The sequence below is a fragment of the Carcharodon carcharias genome, chromosome 5, assembly GCF_017639515.1.
Source record: "Carcharodon carcharias isolate sCarCar2 chromosome 5, sCarCar2.pri, whole genome shotgun sequence".
NCBI lineage: Eukaryota > Metazoa > Chordata > Chondrichthyes > Lamniformes > Lamnidae > Carcharodon > Carcharodon carcharias.
In genome coordinates this window covers 70,586,979-70,609,216 of record NC_054471.1, presented here as the reverse complement: position 1 = coordinate 70,609,216, position 22,238 = coordinate 70,586,979, and the positions used below count along the sequence as shown (strand labels likewise).

At 42.3% G+C, this 22,238-nt stretch overlaps 1 protein-coding gene across 4 annotated transcripts in view; it reads left to right on the top strand.

The window, feature by feature from the left end:
• The window catches only part of hbs1l (HBS1-like translational GTPase), a 169,485-nt gene that overhangs the window by 110,204 nt on the left and 37,043 nt on the right, over window positions 1–22,238 (top strand). For all 4 annotated transcript variants that reach the window (XM_041187494.1, XM_041187497.1, XM_041187495.1 and 1 more), the window contains 2 exons: window positions 18,963–19,065; window positions 21,434–21,678. In XM_041187494.1, coding sequence (XP_041043428.1) covers window positions 18,963–19,065; window positions 21,434–21,678 — 348 coding nt within the window. The remainder of the gene's footprint in view (window positions 1–18,962; window positions 19,066–21,433; window positions 21,679–22,238) is intronic.

Below are 22,238 nucleotides of genomic sequence, written 5' to 3'. Positions count from 1 at the left end.
CATTGGTTAGTTAGCATCTGTAGAGAAAAGACAGGTTTTTGAAGTTTCAGGTGTGTACCCTTCAAGGCTGAAGACAATAAGATGAACATAAACTTGTACATCTCCAGAACCTCTTGTAGAATCTATCACTGTACAGTTAAGCAAGATCACTAATAGACATGCCAAAACTATGTTGGTAGTTATGGATCAAGCCAGGGCTCTCAAGGTGATGGACAATTAGAGAGTTTGCAGCTTCTATAATTTCAGAAAGCATTAAGGACAGCAGGATATTAATTTGAATGGCAAGATGGATGACATTTCACAGGGTGGGATAACTGTAACCAAACTTCCAAGGATGGACTGGGAGTAAAGGAGATTAAAGGGGTGGCATAGGATAGGGGGTCACATCATGAGGACAATTGTTAAGGTACTATGAGGACAAGAAATTTCATTGGAGTTCAAGGAATGGAGGATCTAATAGACATCAGCGTGAATTAAAAAAAAGCAGAAAACTTGGAAAATTACGTGCCTGGAATTTGTCAACATTTCTCAATTAATTACACTTCAGAAATCACCATTCTTGGCCATAATGGGAGGGGGTTCTTTACTAAGACCAGAATTTTAAGAGAAAGGTGAATAAAAAAAAGTCAGCTTTTATTTTAGATATCATTTTAGAAATCATTAAAACATGAGGTCGGGGAGAGGTTATAAAAAGGTTATGAGTCACTTTGGCACCGGATTACCTACTGGTGGATTAGGAAGATAGCAGTTGATCCTTCATTCAATGAAGTTACACGTAGCAGCTGTAATGGTGGATTTACAAATGTGACAAGCAGAGTTGATGTTCCTCCCTGATTGATCAAAACTGCAAGATGTGATGGACAGAAATTTTGAAACATCAGAACAGTAGATGCACTTAAACCGAGATGACAGAAGAGAACAATGAAGAATTAACATTTTCATGCAACTAGAGTAACATGGGTTAACTCAATAGCAGAGATAGAAAGGTCAGAGGGGTGAATGTATCATTTGGACTGGAGAAAGACAATAAAGACTTCTTGAAGACTTTGTAAGGCCCTGCTGCCGACATGGAGCATCTCAATTTTAGCCCTACAGTGTGAAAGGTGGAACTAGGTTATAAAATTGTAAGGAGGGAGTGGTCATGAAACAGTGGTCAAGAGAGTCAACAGCGCGAAGTCGGAAACAATGTTGGGAATTACAACTGATGATGAGGAAAATATACGGACATTGGCTAATTATGGAACCAATGAGGGATATTGATGATTGATGAGTTGTTAAAGGTCATTGAGGGTAGCAAAGGCTGCTCCCTGGATGGATTGTGTAGCTGTTATAGATGATAGACTCATAGATGTTTACAGCACAGAAGCAGGCTTTTCGGCCCATCATGTCCACGCTGGTCAACAAAGATCTGACTACACTAATCCCATTTTCCAGTGCTTGGCCCATAGCCCTGGAGGCTATGAAAATGCAAGTGAATATCTAAGTACTTAAATGTTATGAGAGTTTCTGACTCAGCCACCCTTTCAGGCAGAGTGTTCCAGACTCCCACCACCCTCTTGATGAAAAAGTTTCTCCTCAACTCCCCTCTTAAAACCGTGCCCCCGGATATTGAGCTCTCTGCCAATGGAAAAAGTGCCTTCCTATCTATGCCCCTCATAATCATGTACACCTCTATCAAATCCCCTCTCAACTTCTGTTGCTCCAAGGAAAACAACCCCAGCCTATCTCATCTTTCCTCATAGCTCAGACCATCCAGCCCAGGCAACATCCTGGTAAATCTCGTCTGCACCCTCTCCAGTGCAATCACACCCTTCCTATAATGTGTTGACCAGAACTGCACACAGTACTCCAGTTGTGGCCTAACCAGCATTTTATACAGTTCCAGCATAACCTTCCTGCTCTTGTATTCTCTGCCTCGGCTAATAAAGGCAAGTATCCCATATGCCTTCTTAACCACTTTATCTACCTGTTCTGCTACCTTCAGGGACCTATGGATATGCACACCAAGGTTCCTCTGATCTTCAGTACTTTCCAGGACCCTACCATTCATAGCGTAATCCCTTGCCATGTTAGTCCTCCCCAAATGCATTACCTCACGCTTTTCTGGATTGAATTCCATTTGCCACTGCTCTGCCCACCTAACTAGTCCATTGATACCCTCCTGCAGTTTCTGGCTATCCTCCTCACTATTTACTACCCTACCAATTTTTGTGTCATCCGTGAACTTCTTGATCATACCCCCTACGTTAAAGTCCAAATCATTTATGTTTACCACAAACAGCAAGGGCCCCAGCACCGAGCCCTGTGGAACTCCACTGTAAACAGACTTCCAGTCACAGAAACATCCCTCTACCATCACCCTCTGCTTCCTGCCTCCCAGCCAATTTTGGATCCAACATGCCACCTTGCCTTGGATTCCATGGGCTCTTACTTTCTTGACCAGTCTGCCATGAGGGACGTTATCAAAAGGCTTACTAACGTCCATGTAGACCACATCAAATGCATTACCCTCATCAACCTGAAGATGAATCTTCAGTTTGCCAAGAATGGTAATTTCTGAAGTGTAATTAATTAATCAATTTTGCTTGAGAAATGTTGACAAATTCCAGGCGTATATTTTTCAAGGTTTTCTAATTTTTAACATTCTTTCATGGGATATGGGCATCACTGGCAAGGCTAGCATTTGTTGCCTAGTCCCTAGTTGCCCTTGAGAAGGTGGTGGTGATCTGTCTTCTTGTACCGCTGCAGCCCATCCACAGTGCTGCTGGGAAGGGAATCCCAGTGTTTTAATCCCATGACAGCGCAGGAATGGCAATATAATTCCAAGTCAGGATGGTGTGTGACTAGAAGGGGAGATGGTGGTGTTCCCATACGTTTGCTGTTCTTGTCCTTCTAGGTGGTAGAGGCCACAGGTTTGGAAGGTGCTGTTGGAGTAGGCTTGCTGAGTTGCTGCAGTACATCTTGTAGATAGTTCATACTGCTGTAATTGTGCCGTGGGTGGCAGAAGGAGTGAATGTTTAAGTTAGTGGATGGGGTGCTGATCCAGTGGGCTGCTTTGTCATGGATGGTGTTGAGTTTCTTGTGTTGTTGGAGCTGCGCTCCATGCAGGTTTGTGGAGAGTATTCCATCATACTCCTAACTTGTGCTTTGTAGATGATGGGCAGGCTTTAGGCAAAATTTGACCTGCTGTTGTAGCCACTGTATTTATATGGCTGGCCCAGTCTCTGGTCAATGGTAACACCCAAAAAGTTGATGGTGGGAAATTCAGCAATGTTAAATCCTTTTAATGTCAAGGAGAGGTGGTTTAGATTCTCTCTTGTTGGAGATGGTCATTGCCTGGCACTTGAGTGATGTGATGGGCCCCAAGCCCTGAGCCCTCCCTCGGGTGCTGGTGCCCCGCAATATGAGCCGCCTTGGGGACATGCCCTCTGTGCCAATTGGCACGGTGCGGAGGAGCTTTTTGTACGGACTGCTGCTGCACACCTTCCATTTTCTTGCCCTTGTCCGCCACCCGGACACGCCCTGGCGTGCCTTGTTGCCGTCCGGCGGCGGAGGCCCCCGATGGGAGGCCCTCTACGGAGGTGTCCTCCCCCTTTCTATCGGGGACCTGGGTTGGAGGGTGTTGCAGGCAGCAGTCCCTTATAATCGAAGGATGCATAGGTTCACGGCCTCCCAGGACACCTGCCCATTTTGTGGTCTTGTGGAGTGCGTGGACCATGTATACGTAGGGTGTTGTAGGCTGCATTCCCTTTTTAGTTATTTGAAAAACCTATTATTAATGTTTTGTTTGCACTTCAGCCTCACGCTCCTGATCTATGGACACCCGGTGCGGAAGGGGGTCAGGAAGGAGGAAGACCTCCTCGTGAACCTGCTCCTGTGCCTGGCCAAGCTGGCCATTAACAAGTCCAGGCAGCGGGCGATCGACGGGGGAGTCCCGCCCGATTGTTTGTCCCTCTTCCGCGGCTACATTCGTGGCCGGGTGTCCTTGGAGAGGGAGCACGCGGTGTCTGCCGGCACACTCGGCCTTCCATGCCCGGTGGGCACCGCAGGGACTGGGGTGCTTTATTGACCCCTTTTATCACATTTTGGTTTAAAGTTTGTAAGTTTCCTTTAAACTTTGTTCTTGGTTTTACAGCTGACCTGAATTAGGGGCTGTGCCTGATTTATCCCAATTTTGTTAATTTAGTTTAATTGTTTTAATGCTATAAGAGTTACTTGCTGCTTATCAGCCAAAGTGCGTTTGGGACCATGCTAAATTGAAGGATATATTTGCATATTTGTCAAAATTTTAATTAAAAGACCAAACATTGTTATAATGTATGACGTACTATGTGGCGTATCAATGGTGTTGATGATGTATCCAAGTATTATTGCATCGTAGAAATTCCTACCCAGTCATGGCAGTTTAGTTAAAAAGGAATTTTCACCTGCTAAAGCGGCAGCTTCCTAAAGTGCTAACAACCAGCTCTGACCCTAGATGTTCAATTTGCTGCACTGCAAAGCTACAAAGCTGCCCTCTCTTGCCTCTTCTTTTCGTGTGTTGCATAGAACCCTTTGCTGAGTCCATCAGGAAGGATCCGGGCATAAGAGGAATGACGATCCCAGGCAGTGGAGGCACACAGATCAAAGCCTCCCTGTACATGGACGATGTCGCCGTCTTCTGCTTGGATCTGCTGTCGGTACGCAGACTGATCCACATCTGCGACCAGTTCAAACTGGCCTCAGGAGCCAAGGTAAATCGTGGGAAGAGTGAGGCCATGTTCTTTGGGAACTGGGCTGACCGATCCTTTGTCCCCTTCACTGTCAGGGCTGACGGCCTGAAGGTGCTGGGGATATGGTTCGGAGGGACCAGGGCATGCGTTAGAAACCGGAAGGAGCGAGTGTCTGGTGAAAAGGAAACTGGGCATGTGGGAGCGACGCTCCCTCTCCATTGCGGGTAAGAACCTGGTCATCAGGTGTGAGGCACTCTCGCTGTTGCTGTACATGGCGCAGGTCTGGCCCATTCCATACTCCTGTGTGGTGACGATCACCCGAGCCATCTTCCGCTTTATCTGGAGGTTGAAAATGGATTGTGTCCGCAGGGACTCGATGTACAAGCCTCTAGATAAAGGGGGGAAAAAAACGTGCCCAACATCGCCCTCATACTGATGGCCACCTTTGTGTGCGGCTGCATCAAGCGGTGATTAGACCCTCAGTATGCAAACACCAAGTGTCACTACATGCTGAGGTTCTACCTGTCCCCAGTGTTACGAAGGATGGGTCTGGCCACGCTGCCGCGGAACGCTCCAAGTAGTTGGACCACCTGTCCCTCGTGGGAAAATTTATGCAGACAAACACCTTTGACCACAAGTCCATCAGGCAGTGGTCGGCATGTAACGTCTTAAAGGCCCTGAGGGAAAAGGAGAGGGTGGATCCTGTGGGATGGTTCCCTGAGCAGACTGACAAAGTCATTTGGCAGAATGCCTCATCGCCAGAACTTTCCAACAAGCACCAAGATGTAGCTTGGCTGGTGGTGAGAAAGGCCCTCCCTGTAAGATCCTTCCTACATGCCAGGAGTCTCACCCCCTCTGCATGTTGCCCTCGAGTTGGCTGTGGTGGGGAAGAGACCGTTGTTCACCTCCTTGTAGATTGTGTCTTTGCAGTGGTTTCTGTTGAGGTTCATCCCGAGCAGTTCTGTGACACAGGACTCTGTGCTCTACAGGCTGTTCCCAGGGACACACACCAAGACAAACATCAACTGCAGCTGGAGGATCATCAACTCGGTGAAAGACGCTCTTTGGTCTGCTCGAAACTTGTTGGTTTTCCAGCGCAAAGAGTTGTCCCTGACCGAGTGTTGCAAACTGGCACATTCCAAGGTCCAGGACTACGTGCTGAAGGACACAGTTAAGTTTGGGGCAGCCACCACAAAGGCGCAGTGGGGAAGGGTCACTGCCTAAGCCCTTTCTGCCACAGTGCACTGAGGGACTGGGAACTGTTAAGAGCCCCTCAGGCTGTACAGCTTAAAATGAATGTCTGCCAATGATTGTAATATTCATTGTTTGTACTGATACACCTTTGATTCATGTTGTAAAAGTTGAACCTGATTGTATTTTTGTAATGGTGATTTTGAAATGGTTCGAAATGTTTTTGAAGATTTATGAATAAAGTATATTTTTGCAAAGCTACATTTGATCACATTCCTCTTCAAAAGGAGCATTCTTCCTATCGCCTTTAACAGTCATGAAACTGAGGAGGAACAAGAGCAGAGTGAAAACTGGCCTAAGAACTGAGAGGGTGGGGGAACAGATAAGTACCAGCAGCTTCGGTATAAAAAGGGGACAGAGTTTGAGTAAGAGCCTGGCAACCATGCAGCTCATTAGGAAATCCTAATTTGACTTGCTCCCATTTATGCGGATGTGGCATCACCTCGTAAGAGTACCTCCCATGTTTGCAGTTGTCAAGGCTACTGAGTAAAAGCGTTGTCCCAACACACAATTTGTATGACTCTATTTAAATTCTTGATTTTTTACTTTTGTTTTACTAATTGCACATATGAAATTTTGATGTCATTTTATTTCATTTCAAAATGGTAATGAAAATTGCTTCTACTGTACAAAAATTTAAAAAATTATTTGTGAATTTTGCACAATGAGGATGATTGTATTATGTTTTGTTTTATGCCACCTGTTGTCACCAAAACAGTCTCTCTTCATCTCTGTTGGTTTTGCAAAATATGTTCTGGATTTTTTTGTTTTTGTTTTATGCCACCTGTTGTCACCAAAACAGCCTCCACCAAATTGTATTAGTTTTTCACCATATAATCCCTGTGATAATGATTCATGCTGTATCTTCTCATATTAAGTGACAAAGTGAGAGCAAATAGACAAAGGCCAACTCATTTTTCCCCCACTGACATCAGTTAGTAAGAAAAAAACTTTGAAGAACTACTTCCATTTGTAGTTTGTTGACTGATCTTAAACCAGTTCTATGATTTGCACTAAATGTGATTTAATGTTGGTGTGTTTCACAGTTTAGCACCATATTATTTACTTTCAGCTGGCTTCGTAAAGCTAAAATGCAGCTAATTGGAAACCCCCTTGATTATATTTTTATGTGCAAGGAATAACCTTCTTTGTGAGCAACTAATATTCCCAGTATTTTCTTTGGGTATGAAAAGGGTGGGGGGGGTGGCGGGGGTGGGGGTTGTGTGTGGGGGGTGGGGGGGGGGGGGTGGGGGCGGGGTGGTGGCATAGAAATTAGTTTAAAGGCAAGGCTAAACTGTTGTACCAAGCCTAATCTGAAGAATGGAACAATGCACTTTCTAATGTAGTTTTGTGAAGTATTGTTTCATGGAAAATGTTGTGTTTTCATGACCGAATTATTGTAAACCATATATATCAAAACAAACAAACTGTTTTTCTTTCATTGAGCCTCTTGGCATCTTACTGGATATTAACTATTAGCAGCACTTAATCAGTCCTTCTGTGGAGATAGCCTCAGTTACATTAGCATAAGATGATTTGAATCACTTTTTCTAGAAATCATTGTCAGTTGAGATCTAAAGTAAAGAATTCAACTCATTTCTACTTTTATTTTCAACTATTTTAAGTTTAATTTCAGAGACTTATCTGGCTAAAATGTAACTTTGAACTCAGGCACTTACAATGAAGTTGATTTGTTGTATGGCTATGATAACTATGTCTGATTTACATTTAATATAAAAGAGCTAGGAGAACATTTTTCACAATTTTACTCCAACATTACTTTCATATTAGCAACATATTTAAGGATGCACAGATTATGGTAATGGAAAATGATACAGGATTTATTTTAGAAATAATCTTGATTAAGAGCAGGTGCTTCAGTTTTCCAAATATTATTGAGAAGTAATTGTTTTAAATCTATAAAGATTTTTGCGATATATCTTGGTTTGCTTTAATAACCATGTTTCTAAATATGGAAAGTAATATTGATGTGTTTTTTGGCTTTGTGCAGTTTTAATGAAATAGCACCTCCATGTGAGCACTAGCAGAATTACATAGATTTTAGGCACTGAAGTGTATACTGAAGCACTCAGATTGGCTTTTAAATTTAACAATATTTAGAACATTTCTCCAAAATGAAGTAGATATTTTACAAATGTTTGAAGGCAACTTGAACTTTGTGTAAACATTCTGTTTTAAATAGGTTAGTAAAGGACTTCAATGTTATTGAGTATTTTTAAAATAGATGATAGACTGATAACACAATGAACATAAATATCCACTGTGCACAAAGCATCTTCAACATGACACTTTGTGGTTTACAGTGCTGAGCTTCATTTGTGTGAAGTACGATAAATGGACAGACAAAAACAAAAATTCCACAGCCACCCTTCATAAATGCCCTGGTTAAACCTGACTGCTGAGTTCAAGGCTCTAACGGTAACATTTGTTACCTTTGCTCTGAATATAGACATAGTCTTGGATGTTGCAGGCAGTAAGTTTTCAGTGTTGCAAGGAACTCTGTGGTATTTAATTTCCCCCACCTGAAGCATATCTTTGACAACTTTGACCACAACCCGAACCTGTGCAGTGGTTGCTATTGTGGTTGCAAGGTGTATTGTCGATTTTTGTGAACCTCATCACCATTTAGGTTTGGTTCAGACAGCAGATCCTTCCTGACAAGGTGCATACAAGAGATCTGAGTAATAATTTGGCTTTAATAAAAAATATCGTTAAACTCTGCATTTTCACAGAATCACAGAATGATGTAGGCAGAAGAGGCCCTTTGGCCCATTAAGTCTGCACCGACACGTGAGAAACACCTGACCTACCTACCTAATCCCATTTACTAGCACTCAGCCCACAGCCTTGAATGTTATGACGTGCCAAGTGCTCATCCAGGTACTTTTTAAAGGATGTGAGGCAACCCGCCTCCACCACCCTCCCAGACAGCTCATTCCAGACCATCACCATCCTCTGGGTAAAAAAGTTTTTCCTCACATCCCCTAAACCTCCTGCCCCTCACCTTGAACTTGTGTCCCCTTGTGACTGACCCTTCAACTAAGGGGAACAGCTGCTCTCTATCCACCCTGTCCATGCTTCTCATAATCTTGTACACCTCGATCAGGTCACCCCTCAGTCTTCTCTGCTGCAACAAAAACAACCCAAGTCTATCCAATCTCTCTTCATAACTTAAATGTTTCATCACAGACAACATCCTGGTGAACCTCCTCTGCACCCCCTCCAGTGCAATCACATCCTTCCTATAATGTGACGACCAGAACTGCACACTCCAGCTGTGGCCTCACCGAGGTTCTATATGACTTCAACATGACCTCCCTATTTTTGTAATCTGTGCCTTGATTGATAAAGGCAAGTGTCCCATATACCTTTTTCACCACCCCACTAACATGCCCCTCCGCCTTCAGAGATCTATGGACACACACGCCAAGATCCCTTTGTTCCTCAGAACTTACTAGTGTCATGCCATTCATTGAATACTTCCTTGTCAAATTACTCCTTCCAAAGTGTATCATCTCTCACTTTTAAAGGTGATATCTTTTAAAAATATATATAAAAAGCACATAAGCTCACCTATTTGTCAGAATATATTTAGATTCTAGGTTGGCAATATTCTGAAGTGAACACTGAGTTCGAAAGGGTTGGAGGGAATGAAAATCCATGATACTTTGTGTTAAAAGTGGATGTTAGGTAAGAACTAAGAACCAGTGGCAGACTTGACATTTGCCTCACCAGTCTGTTTTGGTTTCCTTAGAAAAAGTTGATAATTATTTGACATTTCTTCAGATAAACATTGTGCATTTTTTGGTTTTGGAGTCCTAAAGTTGCAGCTGAAGTGTGGCATATATTGGCTATCCATAATTGCAATTCCAGCAGCACCAGGCATGCCTAAAAAATGTGGTGTCAACCTGGTGAGGCGACAACACAGGACTGCTTAAGTACCAAACTGCATAAGCAGCAAGCAGTAGACAGAGCTAAGCGAACCCACATCCAATGGATCAGATCTAAGCTCTGCAGCTCTGTCATCTCCAGCCGTGAATGGTGATGGGCAATTAAACAACTCACTGAAGGAGCAGGAGGCTTCACAAATACCCCCATCCTCAATGATGGGGTAGCCCAGCATATTGGTGCAAAAGTTGAGGCTGAAACATTTGCAACAATCTTCAGCCAGAAGTGCTGAGTAGACAATTTATTGCGGCCTCCTCCAGAGGTCCCCAGCATCACAGATGCCAGTCTTCAGCCAATTCAATTCGCTCCACATGATATCAAGAAACGGTTGAAGGCACTGGAAATGGCAAAGGCTATGGGCCCTGACAATATTCCGGCATTAGTACTGAAGACTTTTGCCCCAGATCTTGCTGTGCCCCTAGCTAAGCTGTTCCAGTACTGCTACAACACTGGCATCTATCCGGCAATGTGGAAAATTGCCTAGTTATGTCCTGTACACAAAAAGTAGGACAAATCCAACCTGCTCAATTATCGCCCCATCAGTCTACTCTCGATCATCAGTAAAGTGATAGAAGGGGTGATCAACAGTGCTCTCAAGCGGCACTTAATTAGCAATAATCTGCTCACTGACGCTCAGTTTGGTTTACACCAGGGTCATGAACTCATTACAGCCTTTGTTCAAACGTGAATGAAAGAGCTGAACTCCTGAGTTGAGAGTGACTGCCCTTGACATCAAGGCAGCATTTGACTGAATGTGGCACCAAAGAGCCCTAGCAAAACGAGTCTTTGGGAATCGGGGAGAAACTCTCTGCTGGTTGGAGTCATACCTAGCACAAAGGAAGATGGTTGTGACTGTTGGAGGTAAATCAACTCAGTTCCAGGACATCACTGCAGGAGTTCCTCAGGGTAGCGTCCTTGGCCCAACTACCTTCAGCTGCTTCATCAATGACCTTCCATTCATCTTAAGGTCAGAAGTGGGGATGTTCGCTGATGATTGCACAATGTTCAGCACCATTTGCGACCCCTCAGATACTGAAGCAGTCCATGTTCAAATGCAGCAAGACTCGGCCAATATCCATGCTTGGGCTGACCAGTGGCAAGGAACATTCATGCCACACAATTGCCTGGCAATGACCATCTCCAACAATAGAGCATCTAACCATCACCCCTTGACATTCAATGGCATCAGCATCACTGAACACACCACTATCAATATTGACCAGAAACTGAACTGGACTAGCCATTTAAATACTGTGGCTACAAGAACAGGTCAGAGGCTGGGAATTCTGCAGCGAGTAACTCATCTTCTGACACCCCACAGCCTGTCCACCATCTACAAGGCACAAGTCAGGAGTGTGATGGAATACTCTCCATGTGCCTGGATGACTGCAGCTTCAACAACACTTGAGAAGCTTGACACCATCCAGGACAAAACAGCCCGCTTGATTGGCACCCCATCCACAAACATGCACTGCGTCCACCACTGATACACAGTGGGAGCAATATGTACCATCTACGTGATGCAATGCAGGAACTCACCCAAGGCTCCTTAGACAGCACCTTCCAAACCCACGGCTGCTACCATCTAGAAGGACTAGGGCAGCATATACATGGGAACACCACCGTCTGGAGGTTCCTCTCCAAGACACTTACCATCCTGATTTGGAACTATTTCACCATTCCTTCCTTGTTGCTGGGTCAAGTTCTTGGAACTCCCTCCCTAACAGCACTGTGGGTGTGCCTACACCACATGGACTGCAGTGGTTTAAGAAGGCAGCTCACCACCACCTTCTCAAGGGCAATTATGGATGACCAATAAATGCTGGCCTAGCGATGCCCAATCCATGAATGAATAAAAAATATTCTACAATTCCTATTGTTAATAATGCAATTCAACTTTCTTCGATCACAGCACTTTTTCTCTTTCACACTGTTCTATCTTGCTTCACTTGCTCCATCTGCCCCTTAAACAGTATAAATTCCATCACCTTTCTACTTCTGTTTAGCTCAGAAGAGTCATACGGACTCAAAATGTTAACTCTGTTTCTCTCTCCACAGGTGCTGCCAGACCTATTAAGGGTTTCCAGTATTTTTTGTTTTTGTTTGATTTCCAGCATCTGCAGTATTTTGCTTTTCTTTTACTTATAAGATTTTGTTCATAGTGCGAAAATTAAAGATGTGACTATCTAATTTTTAATCCCTCTTTTCATCATTGCTACATGTCTCCTTATAAGTCTGGGACTTCAAGTCCATTAGCATCTCAAGGTGACTAGGGACAGGCAACAAATGAGGTCTTGCCAATGTTGCACACCTCCCAAGAACAAATAAATAAAAGCACAGATAATGGGCTAATTAGAGTCTGTTGTTATCCTATCATCTATTTCAGAGAAACATGGATATATATTCACTGGAGAGCAATAGCTATCCTCAGATGAAAGCTACTTTTAGCAACTATTATAATTGAGAACCTTTCCACCTAACTCTACTGAATAATCAGTTGATTTTTGCTCACCAACGTGAGGGTTACTATTGATGGGATATGGAACACTTCCCAATTTTAGGCAACCAGTGTCAGTTTCAGCATTCCAAGGTCAGCTAGACACATATCTGCTTCTTGCAGATACAGTTGCAATGCACCTGAGTCCCTACCCTTGTAAGGTACTGCTTACTGAAAAATAGCATTTTACCTGTTACAGCCTGTTGTCTCCCTGGAATGAGATTGCCAGATTGGGTTTTTTTTGTACTGTGGACCTATTCCTACTTAGCATTGGATTGAGACTGCCAAAATTATTTAATTTAAGACCCTTACAAACAAACAAAGGAGCTTTGCATCTCATCTTTCGGGGTTGGATCTGAATATAGCTTCTTGGCGTTTTTTTTAAAAAGTGACTAATTCATTGTGCCAACCAGTTCCATGTGTAGTATGTGCTAATACTGGGCTTTATACAGTAAAAATGAGCAAATGCCACTTATGTGCCAGGCATCACTCTTTCTGTTGCATAATTTGACTCTGGGTTTTAGGCATTTCACAAGAATCGAGGCCTGCTGAGATGATTGTAGATTTAAGAAGCTGTGCAAGCACCCCATGGGCAGAATTTTGTCCTTGATGGGCGGGTGGGCCCCACCGGCTCGGAGGCGGGCGGGCAGTCGATCGCCGCTGCCGAAACGGGTCCTGCCATCATTTTAAGTGGACAGGCCAATTAAGGCCCACCCAGCGGGTCACCCAACGGGAAGCGCTTTGTGCTTCCTGTGCGGGGGTGGGGGGCGGGATTCCCCAGCTGTCAGGAGTGTGCTCTTTCGCGAAAGAGCACACATCTCCCTGAGGCAAAGTGCTGCCTCAGGGAGATCGCTGAAGGGCTGGCAAATATAAAAAATAGAACAATAAAAAATTCATTAACATGTCCCCCTCATGTGAAAATGTCACACGAGATGGGACGTGTTAATGAAATAAATAAAAACTTTAATAAATGTTTTTAAAAGCGCTATCAAACCTCATCCCGCTACTGGATGAGGTTTGTAAAAATATCACCTACCCGCCTGCCCATTGGGTCTGTGCGCCGAGCCGAAGTTCGCACGGGCCCCTCAAAATCATCGATGCTTGGCAAGTTAAGGGCCTTAACGAGGCCTTTAATTAATGGCGGGCACGCGTCACGCTGGGTAGTGCTCCCGCTGGCCGAAATATCGCGATGCCACGCGCTGACGTTGGGACATTTGCGCGTGACATTTTAAGCGTTGGCGTGTGGGCTCCGCCAACCGCACACCAGCCAGAAGATTCTGTCCCATGACTCCAACATTACTGACATTAATTCAGCTGGACCATGAAGGAAGGAAAATCTTTTTGAGAATTAGCAATTTAGACCATTACTATTCTAAATATTTAGCCTGTTGGAAAAAGTTGTTCTCTGAGTGAATTGCTGATATTTTAAATGAATGCGTGAAGGTTACTTGGAAGCCCTCAACACCCTTGTAGGCCATTAGTAGATAAAAGGGATCAAAAATATATGTTCAGGTAGTTCAACTGCTCCTAAATTAAATATTAAAAAATTGCTGACCAGAGGGTTGCAGGTTTGGGTCCTAATAGAAACTTGCATTTCTGCTCCCAACTGGATCACTAGATGGGGAAGTGTTATGTGAAAGTGAGATGTTCTTTTTTTTCCTGTTGGAGGAGAAATTGGCGATCATTCATCATGTCTTAATTGAATTGCACTTCTGGCAAGTCTTACAAAGTAGTATAGGTGGTACTTACAACAATAACAACATATTTGTATAGCCATTTAAATGTAGTAAAACATCCCGGTGAGCTTCACAGGAGCATTATAAAACGGAATATGACATCGAGACAGGACAGTTGACCAAAAACTCGGTCAAAGAGGTAGGTTTTAAGGAATGTTTTAGAGGAGGAAAGTGACATAGAGAGCCATAGAGGTAGAAGGAGAGCATTCCAGATCTTAGGGCCGAGGCAACTAAAGGCACGGCCATCAGTGGTGGAGCAATTAAAATAAGGATGCGCAAGAGACCAGAAATAGAGGAGCACAGGTACCTCCAAGGATTGTGGGGCTGGAAGACGTTATAAAAATGAGAAGGGGCAAGGCCATGGAATGATTTGAAAACGAGTGAGAATTTTAAAATCAAGCTATTGCTTGACTTGGGGCCAGTATAGGCCAGTGAGCACAGGGGTGATAGCAGAAATGGGACTTTGCGTGACCTAAGACATGGACAGCAGAGTTTTGGATGATGTCAAGTTTATGTCGGGTAGAATGTGCAAGATCAACCAGGAATGCGTTGGAATAGTTAAGGCTAAAGGTAATGAAGGCACTAATGAAGGTTTCAACATCAGATGACCCGGGACGGATAAGTCGGGCAATTTTATGTAGGTGGAAGTAGGTGGTCTTTAGTGATGGCACCAATATGAGGTGAGAAGCTCACCTTAGGGTCAGACGTGACACCAAGATTGTGAACAGATTGGCTTAATTTCAGACAGTTGCCAGGGAGAGGGATAGAGTCAGTAGCTAGGGAACAGAGTTAGGAATGGGGACCAAAAAAACGGCTTCAGCCCTTCCAGTATTTAATTGGGGGAAATTTCTGCTCATCCTGTATTAGCAATCTGATAATTTAGATTAAGGGAAAAACGTCTTTCTCTTTCATTTAAGAGGATTTATGATTGGTAGTGGCCTGTAACTGTTTCGAGTACAAACCCGTTTCCATCTGTTTCAGATGAAGTTAAATTGTTTCATAGTTTGCCATTGTGAGATTTGAACTCTTGATCTTGGGGTTACAAGCCCAGTACCATAACAACTTGGCTATTTAGGCCAAGCCTGTAGCGGCCTGTAAGGAGAAGGAAATTACTGGTATATTAAGGATCTGCAGAGGAGGACAGCATTGCATTATCTGAGATTGGAGTTTTTTTTGTTGTTCATATGTTTAGTAACAAGTTCAAGGTGTAGGGACACTATATTAGTCACTTCATTACCTGTATAGCTTTTAAGAAGCATTTTATTGAATCATAAAACATAGAATAATTGCAGTAAAGAAGGCTTTGGCCAGTTGGTTCAATGCTGACTCTACGAGCAAGTCCCACTGCCCTGCCCTCTCCCATAGCCCAGCATTTTTTTTTCCCTTCAGGTGTTTATCCAATTTCCTTTTCAAAGCCGTGATTGAACATGCATCCACTACCTTTTCAGACAGTGCATTCCAGATCATAACCACTAGCTGCATAAAAAGTTTTTCTTCATGTCACCTTTAACTCTTTTGCCAATCAGTTTGAATCTGTGCCCTCTGGTTCTAGATCCTTCTGACAATGGGAACAGTTTCTCTCTATCTAATCTGTTTAGATCCCTCATGATTTTGAACCCCTCTATCAAACCTAAGGACAACAAGAGATAAAAGCAAAGAACTGCGGATGCTGGAAATCCAAAACAAAAACAAAAATACCTGGAAAAACTCAGCAGGTCTGGCAGCATCGGAACAGCACCTCATCTTCCGACTAGGCACTTTACAGCCTCCTGGACTGAATATTGAGTTCAACAACTTTAGATCATGAACTCTCTCCTCCAACCCCACTCCCTTTCCGATTTTCCCCCTCCTTTTTGTTTTTTCCAATAATTTATATAGATTTTTCTTTACCCTCCTATTTCCATTATTTTAAATACATTTCCATCCATTGTTTTATCTCTACCTTTTAGCCTTTTTCGATTCCTTCACCCCACCTCACTCCCACTAGGGCTATCTGTACCTTGCTCATCTTGCTTTCTACCCTTAATTAGCACATTCCTTTAGATAATATCACCACCTTCAACACCTCTTTGTCCTTTTGTCTGTGACATCTTTTGGTTATCTCCACCTATCACTGGCCCTCTACCTAGCTCCTCTTGTCCCAGTCACCACCCCCCCCCCACCACCTCTAAACCAGCTTATACTTCACCCCTTCTCTATTTTTAATTAGTTCTGTTGAAGAGTCATGTGGACTCGAAACATCAACTGTGCTCTCCACCGATGCTGCCAGACCTGCTGAGTTTTTCCAGGTCTTTTTTAGTTTTTGCTAAGGACAACAATCCCATCTTCTCCAATCTCTCCATGTGAGTGCTGTCCCTCATCCTAGGAACAATTTTCTTAAATATTTACTGCACCCTGCCTAAAGCCTTCATGCCCTTCTTAAGTGAAGTGCACAGAGTTGGATTCAGTACTCCAGTTGAGGCCAAACTAGTATTTTACGAAGGTTCTTCATAACCTTGCCTTTGTAGTTGTGCATCTATTTATGAAGCCCAGAATCCCAGATGCTGTTTTAATCACTTTTTCAACTCGTCCCACCACTTTCAATCCTTTTGCATATATACCCCAAATCTCTCTGATGCAGTACCCTTAGAATTGTATCCTTTATTTTATATTGCCTCTTCTCGTTTTTCCTACCACAATGTACTACTCTGCTTTAAACTGCATCTATCTCTCCCACCTGTGTCCTCTTGAAGTCTCTCACTATCCTTCTCACAGTTCACAGTAGTTCCAAGTTTTGTGTCATCTGCAAATTTTGAAATTGTACTCTGTACACGAAGGTCTGAGTCATTAATATAGGTCAAGAAAAGCAGTGGTTCTAGAACCATCCCTTGGAAATACCTTCCTTGAGTCTTTTTCAGACTTAAGGTAATTGGCAAAAGAAGCAATGACGACATGAGGAAAAACTTTTCAAAGCAGTGAGTGGCTAGGATCTGGAATGCAATTAGTCAATAATTGAGGCTTTCAAAGGCATTTGGATCATAATCTGAAAAGGGGAAAGACAGGAACCTGGAAAAGGCAGGGGAGTGGCATTTGGTGAATTGCTCCTTCAGACAGCCAGCATAGACATGACAGGCCAAATGGCCTCCTGTGTTGTCACCATTCTATGAGTCTGAAGAACAACTATTCACCACTATTCTCCATTTCCTGTCACTCGGCCAACTTCACGTCCATGCTGCTTCTTTGCTTTGTATTCCATGGGCTACAACTTTGCTGATGAACTTGTCATGTGGCATTTTATCAAACACCATTTGGAAGGCTATATACACCACATCAAAAGTATTACCCACATATTACATTTCCTTGATACGACTAAAATTATAGACATCAATGATGAAGTGACACTTGAAAGGAGGGTTTGAGAAAGACCTAAATCTTCATCTTGTTCCAGCATTATTCTAAAATGTTTGGTAAACCATCTTTTTTTATGACTTTTTTTACAGGCTTCTTAAAAGTAAAAATAGTAGTTTTCTAGAAATCCCCTTGCTTAGAATAACAATTTTTTTTACATTAAATGTGGGGAGGGGAGGGGTGAAGAAAAGCTATGTTAAGGTTTAATTTGTGTGAAAGGGTAAATGAACTGCCGAATGTTCATTCAGACAACAGCAGCTTGCACTTAATATGCCTTTGATGTAAGCACAGGGACATTATCAGACAAAATTTGATACCAAACCTCATAGAGAGATAGTGGGATGGGTTGCCAACAGCTTGGTTAAAAGTTAGATTTCAAGGAACAGCAAGGAGAGAGATGTGCAGGAAGGGAGTTCCAAAGGCTAGGGCCTGAGTAGCTGAAGGCATGGTCGTCAGTGGTAGAGTGAAGAAAATCAGAGATGCACAAGAGGCAAGAATTGCAAAATCAGCAAGATCCCAGAGTTTTGTAAGGCTGGAGGAGGCTATGGAGATGGTACAATGTTAGGGACAGTTGAAGCCATGGAGGAATTGGAACACAAGGGTGAGACTTTTGAAAATTGAGGCGTTGCCAGACCAGGAGTCAACATAGGTCAGTGAGCACAGTGGTAATAGGTGAGCAAGATTTGGTCTCAGTTATAACACAAAGTAAGGTTTTGGATTAGCTCAAATTCGTGAAGCTGGTGGGGAGGCCATCCAGTAGAGCATTGGAATAGACCAGTGTATATGGTATCCGATTTAATCGGCAGTCTGTGGTGAGTCACCTGAGCCGAGTCTAGGAATTAAAGTTCACTACAGTGCCCTAGGTCTAGGGAGAGTTTTTACTCCTGACGGCTACCTAGCAGCTACTACTGAAAAACATATGCTTGGCTACTGAGTAAGACTAAGGTTGGGCTTGACTACCAAGTCGCTATAACTGAATGCCCGCTGGTGTTCTCTATTGACGCTCACAGATGAAGAATGATCATTTGGGTGAGGTAAAATATTACTTTGAGGGTACAGGCAGGAGCATCCACATATTGAAATAATTCAGTAGTAGAATTATAAAATGTCCGTGACTGGATCACCTGAAAATTGTTAAACCCAATTTCATACCACAGTTGGGTTATATCATGCACAATACCAATGCCAAGTGGTGTGTGGCAGCCTTTCCAAAGGAATGTTACATTGCTTAGCTTTGGTTCATTTAGGAGTCTGATCTGATTCTAGAGTTATTTTGCCTTCTTTTGTATCACTTCACCTAATCTGCTATGGATTGAAACAAAAATAGTAGTTATAACTGCATCTATGGTATTTAAATTTTACTGCTGTGTATCATGCTACATTTCTGATCTTACTGCAATTGTATCTTAGGTAAAGCAAGGGAGCAATCTGCTAGAGTTGATGCTGACATTGTGCCAAAGGTAGCAAAAATGACAGTATCTGGAAAACAAATAACAGGCTTTAATATACCAAGGTAATTCCCTTTCCTTTCTGTTACATTGGATAAATGTTTCAATTACACTTCTTGCCTGAATAGTCAATGTTTTTTAATATTAAATGTTTTTGCCAAAAGTGTCGTGGTAAGTACAGCACAGTAGATAGTTCTCAGTGATAAGCATACTTATCTTGATTAGAGTAAGAGACTGTTTTTAAATCGAACTGTCATGCTGAAATAGTTCACATTTCACTTTTGTTTTTGCTAAAATGGTGTGGGAAGGGGTATATGTGTGGAAACGGACGAACAAAAGAAAACGTTCAGAGTATTGTCTGACCTTCTCTTAAAAAATAGAGAAAGCAGCCTATGTGGAAGTTAAAATGTCACAACAAAAACTTATAAAAGGGGGGGGGAACTCATTTAAAGGGCTATGGGAAAATGGGAAATAAACTAAATTCATTAGTTGTGCTAAGTTTTACATTGTTAATAAAGTTTATTGTAATTCAAAGATGATATGATTCTCAATGCTCTCTCATGTCCGCAAAACCTATTTCAGGGATTTTTTGGGTATGGTAACTGATACTATATGTGTTGGCTGCTTGGCCGAAAAAAGTACCATTTTTACTAATCAGTTAAATGCAATTGAAGTCTAATGTAAAGATTCAGAATTGTGAGTAATATTGAGAAACTGTTACCATTGCTATCTTCCTACTTGAAATGGATTTGGTTCTAAAATGACCTAATTCTTGTTTTAAAAATGTGCAGCTTGGTACAACACGGTTATTCATGTTGGTGCATAGATTGTTCTGCTTTTATAGCTGATGTGTAACTAGAGGAAGAGCATAAAACCTAAACTATTTATCCATCATTTAGCCTTTATTTAACAATTTTTAAATAGCAATAAATTTGGAAAGCTTATATTTTCAGAACAAATAAAGTAATTATTTCATGAAGTGGCTCCAGTGGTTTGGGTATGTTTATATTATCTAAAAAAGAAAGAAAGTTACACTTACAATTATATTTTGCCTTTCATGACCTTAGGATGCCCCAGAGCACTTTACAGCCAATTAGGTACTTTTGAAGTGTTATCACTGTTGTAATGTAGAAAAAGTGATAGCCAATTTGCACACTGCAAGGATCCATAAACAATTTAAATGATAACCAGGTAATCTATTTTTATGTATTTGTTGATAGATAAATGATGGCTAAGACTTTGGAGAGAAGTCCCCTGCTCTTCTTCAAAGTAGTGCAATAGGATCTTTCATGTCCACTTATCTCAACTAAAAGAGGGCACTTCCAACAGCGACGGAATGTTAGCCCAAAAGAAACAAAGATTTGCTATTATGTAGCACCTTCCACCAGCTATCTGAAAGTGCTTTACAGCCAATTAAGTACTTTTGAATTGTGTTCACTGTTGTAAAGTAGGAAATGTGGCAACCAATTTGCATATAGCGAGCTCTCACAAACAGCAATATGGTAATGACCAGACATTCTATTTTTTGTGATGTCGGCTGAGGGATAAATATTGGCCAGGGCACTGGAGAAAACTCCAGACCAGGCATGGACAGCAGGTTGCTTTCTCTAAAGGGCATTAACGAATCAGATGGGTTTTTACAACAATCCAGCAGTTTCATGGTCACCATTATTGATACTATGTTTTTATTCCAAATTTTATTTAATTAGCTGAATTTAAATTCCCCAGCTACCATCATGTCTCTGAATCATCAGTTCAGGACTCTGGACTATTAACCCAGTAACGTAACCAATGTTACTGTACTCCTATATTTTGTGCTTTGCCAAAACTAGCCTTGAACTATAAATGTTAAATTTATTCTGAAAGAATGGGATGTTTGTGTTTTTATCTCTGATTTTCTCCCTTTGTGCCCCTCTGTTGACAGTGGTTACTCATGATAAATGGTTTCACACGCAGTGGAAACTTACAGTTATGACTAAATAATGACTGTAGGGATTTGGCGAAGAATCACAACCATATCTATTCTAAGGGTTTCTGGAGAATGCTCAGGCCAATTTTCACCCCATCTCCACCTTAACTGTAGCATTGCCCACCTGAAATCTACTAATTTAAAAATGGATGGAAAATTGTGGACAGCACATCTATGTGTATCTAAAATATGGATGTCCAATGGGTAAGGTCCAAAGTGCACATTCATAAAATCAGTCCTATGGTTTTATTTAAACCTAATCAATTGTTTACTTGAGAGTCTTGTAGATTTTACCAAGTTCAATTTATGCCAACTCTAGTTAATGAAAATTTCGTTCACGACTGTAGCATAGTTCTGACAGTGCTTTCTTTCATATACAATAGGCATGAATATGTTCTTATATTAGAAATATGAGTGTGTTTGGAAGCATGCTGCACTAATTTTGTTTACTTCATTGGCTGTAGTGCAAATGTTGACGAGAATGACCACCTGCGAAAGAGTACAGTCCCTGAAGAAGCTTTTCCACCTCCGGTGCTGGAGGCTTCATCCAAGCCAAATTCTACAGTTCATGTTGCCCCTTTAACTGAAGAAGCAACAGTGGTTCAGACTCTCAGTAAAGGCTCTGCCAAAGCAAGACAGCAGATTAATGTGAAAGCTGAGCTTGAAAAGCGACAAGGGGGAAAGCAACTGCTCAATCTTGTTGTGATTGGTAAGGGATAATTGCTCTTGAGCTTAAAAACGTATGCACTTATCTTTTTCTTATTAGAGTTGTTGGAAACAGAGAAAAAAATAGAAGCAGGAATAGGCCATTTGGCTCTTCGAGCCTGCTTTGTCAGTCAGTATGATCATGGCTGATCCTCTATCTCAACACCATACTCCCGCTCTCTCAACACCATACTCCTGCTCTCTCCCCATGTCCCTTATTGCAGGTAGTCCTAAAGGACAAGTACAATGGTTTTCCAACCTGATGCACCACATGCTAATAAATGCAATTGTGCCTATATAGCATACAAGGCACTGCAAAATTCTGGCAGGCCTCAAGTGAAGGCACAAAATTTCATGACATGGCAGGAGAGGGGCATCCCATTGTACAATTTAGTATGCATCCCAATAATTGCTTACAGGTCAACAGCAGCAGATGGTCAAGTATTTAGTCAATCCTTTTTGGCCAGAGTACCCCGCATCCTGTGACAGCTGCTAAATAGTGAAGCTAATTAATACTAACAAATCTTTTTTGAAAAATGAGCCATGATATTGTTCATTATAATA